The sequence below is a fragment of the Mesoplodon mirus genome (genome assembly GCF_964341445.2).
Source record: "Mesoplodon mirus genome assembly, chromosome: 20".
Classification (NCBI taxonomy): domain Eukaryota; kingdom Metazoa; phylum Chordata; class Mammalia; order Artiodactyla; family Ziphiidae; genus Mesoplodon; species Mesoplodon mirus.
The window spans coordinates 19,639,333-19,645,332 of NC_138996.1; the positions used below are offsets into that span (position 1 = coordinate 19,639,333).

General features: G+C 44.0%; 1 protein-coding gene across 3 annotated transcripts in view; it reads left to right on the forward strand.

The window, feature by feature from the left end:
• Positions 1-5,685, forward strand: part of MFHAS1 (multifunctional ROCO family signaling regulator 1) — a 136,936-nt gene extending 131,251 nt beyond the window's left edge. For all 3 annotated transcript variants that reach the window (XR_014292397.1, XM_082608827.1, XM_082608829.1), the window contains one exon: positions 2,935-5,685. Coding sequence is in view for 2 of the 3 variants with exons in the window: in XM_082608827.1 (XP_082464953.1) it covers positions 2,935-2,968 (34 nt within the window). In the remaining variant the exon portion in view is untranslated. The remainder of the gene's footprint in view (positions 1-2,934) is intronic.
• Positions 5,686-6,000: the final 315 nt, after the last annotated feature.

Sequence of the window (6,000 nt, forward strand, 5' to 3'; positions counted from 1 at the left end):
CCTGGTCAACGGGGTGGTTAGGGGAGTGGACTCCGGACTCGCTGGTTTGCATGAGAAGCAAGCACGCTCGGTCTGAGTTGTCGACTACGAGTGGGCACTAACTGGCTGACCCTGGGAGGGGCAGTCTCTCCGCGGTGGGCAAGGCCGCAGAGGTCAAAGCATCAGAGGACAGAAAAGACCCGCTTAACGTCAGTACAACAGGGTGTGGCTTCACTGTCAGCCTGAGCTTCTAATACGCTGAATGCGTTTGCCGCGTCCCGCCCGGCAGCTCCCTTGGACGTGCCGTGGCTCCACAGCGCACCTCTCGTCCCCCCCGCCCCGGAGCTCTTCACTGCCCCTGCCTCCTCCCGTCTCCGGGCTTGGCATCGCTTTGCGCCATCTGCCGGGCTGCGCGTCTATGCACTCAACCCTCCCTGCTCCCTCTTCCCACGCGCAGTCAGCCTTCCACTGCGACCTGCTTGCTACCCCGCCTCATCGTGTGTCTTCAAAGAGCGAATCTGGCCATGGAACTTGCTCTTCGGCCCGTGCTTTCCTGTGGGTCCTCCTGTCTCTGCCAAGATCCCTGTGACTGAGTCTCAACCGGCCTCCTCCTCGCTAGTCTTTTTCTCCTGGAAACCAATTGATTTTTCGATTTTTCAACATCAGACCCCATCAATTTTCTATTGAAAAGCCTTGAATGGCTTCCTGGTGATTATGGTGCAAGTTCAAAATCCCGGGCATGACACACAAGGCTTCCCAAGCAGACCCCAGCCACCCTTCTGACTTGTGACACTCCCTTACTGTGGAGGGTCAGCCACACCTGACCTCTGGCCGGCTCTCGGTCCACAGCCAGCTGCCACCCCTTCTCTCCTACCTGATGAAGGCGCATTGTCCCTAAGACTCAGGACATGTGTCACCTCCTCTGAGAAGCCACCCCCAGTCCTTCTAACTGTACTCAGACCCTCTTTCCTTCACATCTCCTTAATAGTTCTCATCCACCCCCTTACAGAAAAGATCTCAGAGTAGCTTGGCTGTTTTTGCCTGTGACTTTTCCATCACATCTTATTCCTTATTCATTCAGCAGATCTTTGTTGAGTATTTGCCCTCTACGAGGCATTGTGCCAACTGTTGAGGGTACAGAAATAATAGAGAACTGCAAGAATCTAATAGCCTCCTTGGGGAGAATGGGAACCAAAGACACAACCAGAGAAACTTGCGAATGTCTAATTCCAATTGAAATGTGATACCTGCAGCAACAGGTGTATCGACAAAGTCCTGTGGACACAGAGAAGAAAGAACTCTGCCGGACAATCAGGAAAAGCTCCAGGAAGTAGCATTTGAGGTGGATCCTGACAGATGAGGGCGCGTTTATTGAGATGGAAGAGCAGGGAGAGGTGGGGAGGGTTGGTGATTCGATGGCTCTTCTCTTTCCCTAAGCGCCCACACAAGAAAAATGATATCCATGTGGGAAAATGCTCAAACCAGTTTTCCTTTTTCTCCCTTGAACACTGGAATATTCCCTCTAGGTGTCCTTGATTACGTATCCTTGTGGTTCTCAGTCTTACTAGTGGTTCAGGGGAGCAGACAGCCAGACACAACTGCCGGCATTTCTCAAGGTTTGTTAGATTCAGTGAGAAAAGCGTTAACGCAGCACCTCCCCCCCATGAAGCTGGAACTCGCTTCACCAGAGTTAACTGCTTAGTTGGGATGAGTGTTCACACTGCCATCCTCTTTACACTTAGATTTATGATTACTTGAGTCTGAGGCCGTTTTCAAAACCTTCTCTACTGGGAAGTTTATTAATAGGCCTTCCAAAAGTCCATATGCCTCAGTGCCATAGGAATGTGAAACGACCCCTAGGGCCCCAAATATTGCAGCCTCGCTTTTAGCTGTCAAGCATACTTCGGAGTCAAATAACCCTCTTTAAAGGCCTGGCCCTGCTGCTCACTGGTGTGTGCCCTTGGGGAAGTTATTTAACCTCTTGGAACCTTAGCTTCTTTCTTGGTGAATGCAGAGCTTACCTCATAGAGCGTTATGAGTTTAGGATTAATCAAATAATGCAACATGGTGAATGACGTGGTTCCTAGTGTATAGTAAGTCCTTAGTAAATGGAAGGTGCCTATTTTTGGTGATGTTATTAATATTATGCACAGCCAGTTCTTATGTGGGCGAGAGAGATGTCGTAGGTAGATAGTGAATTATCAGTTTCCAAAAAATCAGGCAGCATTAAGGCAGATGTGGGGTGGAGGGTGGGAGAAGCAGGTAATAACCCCTTTATGTCTTTGTATGTTTTATTAAATGTTGTCAAAACACTTTAAAAAATATCACGTCATGTGTCATTATAGGAAAGCTAAAATAAGGGATGGGAGCATTTGACATGTTTTTGTCTAACCATTTTGTCTGAATTGAATGCCAGTTGGTTTAATTAGTTGATGATACAGCAATTTCTTCATTTTATTTTCATCCAACTCCAGCTTTTAGTTTGGCAGTCTTTAAGTAAAATCATGCTTTTTAGTCCAGATAGACACTCATTCTCACTTCTTAGTACTGATATATATTCCTACTTGTAGAGGGTTATTTAGTGTGTCTATGTGTGTTTCCTGAAAGGAAGCAGTGCTGTATTTAGAGTTCAGGATTCTTAATCAGAAATCCAGTTAAGCTGTGAAATTACAATGGAATAGGTAGTTATAGCTAATTCGTCTAGTTTTCTCTTTATGTCTGATCTTAATGTCATAAACAGAAATGTTTGACTAGGTTTCTAGTAAAAAGCCTCTTTCCTTTGTAGGAACATTGGTTGCCTGCATTTACAATTTTATATGGAGCTCTAGAAGTAGACATGAAAATGTGGATGCAAAAAAAAAAAAAGACAGTATGACTTGCTGTTCTTATCATTGAGAATATCATTTCCTATGTCCTTTGTTCATTTCTGTGCTTTCTTCTCATCTACCCACATAGGAAGAACGTTGGTGAAAAGCACAGAAACCAGTGACTTTTATGGCTGTGGAATTTCCATGGAGAAAAGAGCATCAGAATGCACCTGGACCATCTTTTGTACCCGGCAAACCCTCCACACTCCCTGGCGTGTTCTGTGAATTTGAGTGTATGTGTGTTCAGGGTGCTTTCAGGAAGGAAGCACACCTAGCCTGTAGACAAGGTGGGGAGAGGCGGGGCGGGGCGGGGGGTGGGAAGGATGGGAGAGAATGTGGAGCAAATGTTTTACAACCTGAACCTCAGAACTGTGATCCTCCAAGGAGAGCGCTACTTGAAGAAAAAAAAAAAAAAAAAAAAGAAAAAAAGTCGAATGGCTTCTCAGGGATTTTGTTTTCCGTGCACATATAAGCCATAATTCCAGTACAGGTGGCAGTATTTAGAGCACTCAGATTTCAGTTCTGTTAAATGTGAAAGAGGGATCGACTGACCATTCATTGCTGTTCCGTAACTAGTGTAAAATATGTATATGTTTATCTTTATTTTTATAATATGCAAATACATTTAAATTTATACAGTTTGAAGCTTCTAGAGTTAGTTAACACTGGGTGCAATATTCTGATGAGAACTGTGCCAAGATGGGGCTGATTTCTTATTTTAGCATAGGACCTTTTGTTTATTCTTTAATTCTCTGCAGATTTAAAAAAAAGATACCTATCTCTCTGCCCATGGATTAAGGGTTGGTTCCTAGAGTTTGACGATAATCAGCAAGAACTTTAAACATGCATTTCAGGTCAGGCAGTGTTCGTCCTTTTAAATAAAGGTCCCTGCCTGTAAACTGTTGGGCAGGGTAGGAGGATTTTTCCTTTTCTTTGCCCCCACATATCACTAGTGTTGGGCAGAGCCTTCCTTGCTCCAGGCTTTGTGATGACTGTGAGTTGTTACTGGGTGATAGTCTGATGGAGACACCTGGGGATTAAGATTCTTCAGGGGACAGGGATTAAGGGATCCACAAATCCAAGGAAAAGCAGAGCCTTGCAATGGCTTCAGAGAACCAGGAGTCAGTTCTGAAGCGTGTAAAGAGCTCTGCTGAGAAGTCCTTTCTTTTCCGCCCCCAGAACAGAGTCTGTGACATGTAGCAGAGCTCTCTGAGAGCGCTCCACATCTGGTGTCAGACCGTAAGATAGTGCGTTGCCTAACTGGAGAGCATAAGCCCACATTGGTTACTTTAGAAATACAGAGCCTCTGATTGGATGGTCTACTGCCAAGAACTAGGAAAACCCTGGTTTTAAAATCTCCGCGAGGTAAAACTTAAAAAGCCAACGACCAAACCGCTCTCTCTTCTCCTCCTCATCGGGGCCAAACAGCATCTGCTGCAAATAGTGACACATTCTTTGAAGAGTGTGCCTGACCCTGTGTACATCTGCCTCCTCTGCGTGTCGATGGAAAATGTGTAAAACTGTTTCTCACCCCTGTAAGGCAAGAAAAGTGAGTCAGCTGGTATTATTCTTTTACTTCTTCTATAAAGTACTGACTCTTGGAATGCCACAGTATACGATGTCTCCATATATTTTGGAAAGAAGTAACAAAGAAGCAAGTGGCTGCATTGTGAAAAATCGCGAATCGATTTTTGTAGATTATTTTGTGCCCCAGGAGTTAACTTTATTAACTCCAGAACCTCAGTTAAACAAGTATGACTTCTTATAATCATAAAATCACATGGGATCAGACTAGTTCTGCATTTTAATACTTGAATATGACACCTCAAATTTGCATTTTCTTCTGGAACAGTCACGAGATTCACCTTGTTAATCCTTTTGTCACAGTTCTCCTGTGCGTGTGTGCATACGTGTGTGTGTGTGTAAGTGTAAACTGAATGGTAACATTTAATTGCTTTATGGACCATTGAATTGTTGGGCATAAATGTTTTTTCAGTCGGCACAAACAGTTCCTGAACTGTCAAATTAACCGACTTTGACCAGGAAAAGACTTGTAAATGACTTCAGGCTAACTCCGCAGGGGACCATATTAAATGGAAAAAAAAGCTCCTTTGGGTGACATACCCTGCAAAGTATGTGCTCTTGTCATGAACATCGATGCCCACATTCTTAATATCTGCTATTTTTGGACAAGTGATGTTTTGTGCTGTCATCTGAACCCTAGAGAAGCAGTGTAAGAAGAAATTTTGCTGTCACATGTATTTTAGCAAAAAGGTCATCGTGATAGAGGGTCATGTGACCAAAAGCAGCTCCAGAAAAGCTTGAGAACTTGCTTCACGGTTGGGGGAGGGTCGGAGATACAGAAAACATTCTGCTCTATAGGAATTTTCTTCATTTATGCAGGAAATTCCATTTTCTATTTCCACACCTGGGAAGACTCAGCCAGGGAGGCTGACAGGCAATTCCTAAGCACAGGGGAATCTCTTCCAACCAGGTCGTCCCTGCCTCGCAAACAAAAGCCCTCCAAGTTTGTTATGGTTTCTATTCCTGCATCTTGTGGTATCAAAACCACTTCCTGGAATTGTAAAAGCGCTGCCAGAATAAATGTTGTTCCCTCTTCCGAGAAAAAAACGACAGTGCTCACATTTGACACTTGTGCACTGGACTCTTTTGAATGAATAAAATGGAAAGGGTTTGGTGTCATTCCTGATGAGGTGTGTGTTCTTTTTCATGCCACAGTTTGTGAATTGTAATTGTGGTTTCCTATTTAATTGTCATAACCAGGCAGAAATTAAAAAAAAAAAAAAGTTTAATAAAAACACAAAGAAATGGTTAAGCAGTTAAATTTCCAGAGTTGAGTTATTTCTGTCTGTTTTTGTTTGTTTCAGTTTTATCAGTTAGGAACTCACTACATTCCATTTTTAGTTCTGAAGGCACTTTTGAGCCACAGGAGGTGGATGGCGGCAGCTCTGGTTGTGGCCTGAGCTCCCGGGAAGGAAACGAATGAATCTGTTTCATACTCCGCCTCCACCTTCAGGCTGGAGAGTCAGGTCTTGAATATCGACCGTCTCTTAAATCAGAACCTTTTTTCAGCGATCTTTGTTCCTATCAAAGCTTATAAAATTATGATTGGTTTGCAAGTTCCCTTCTCCTG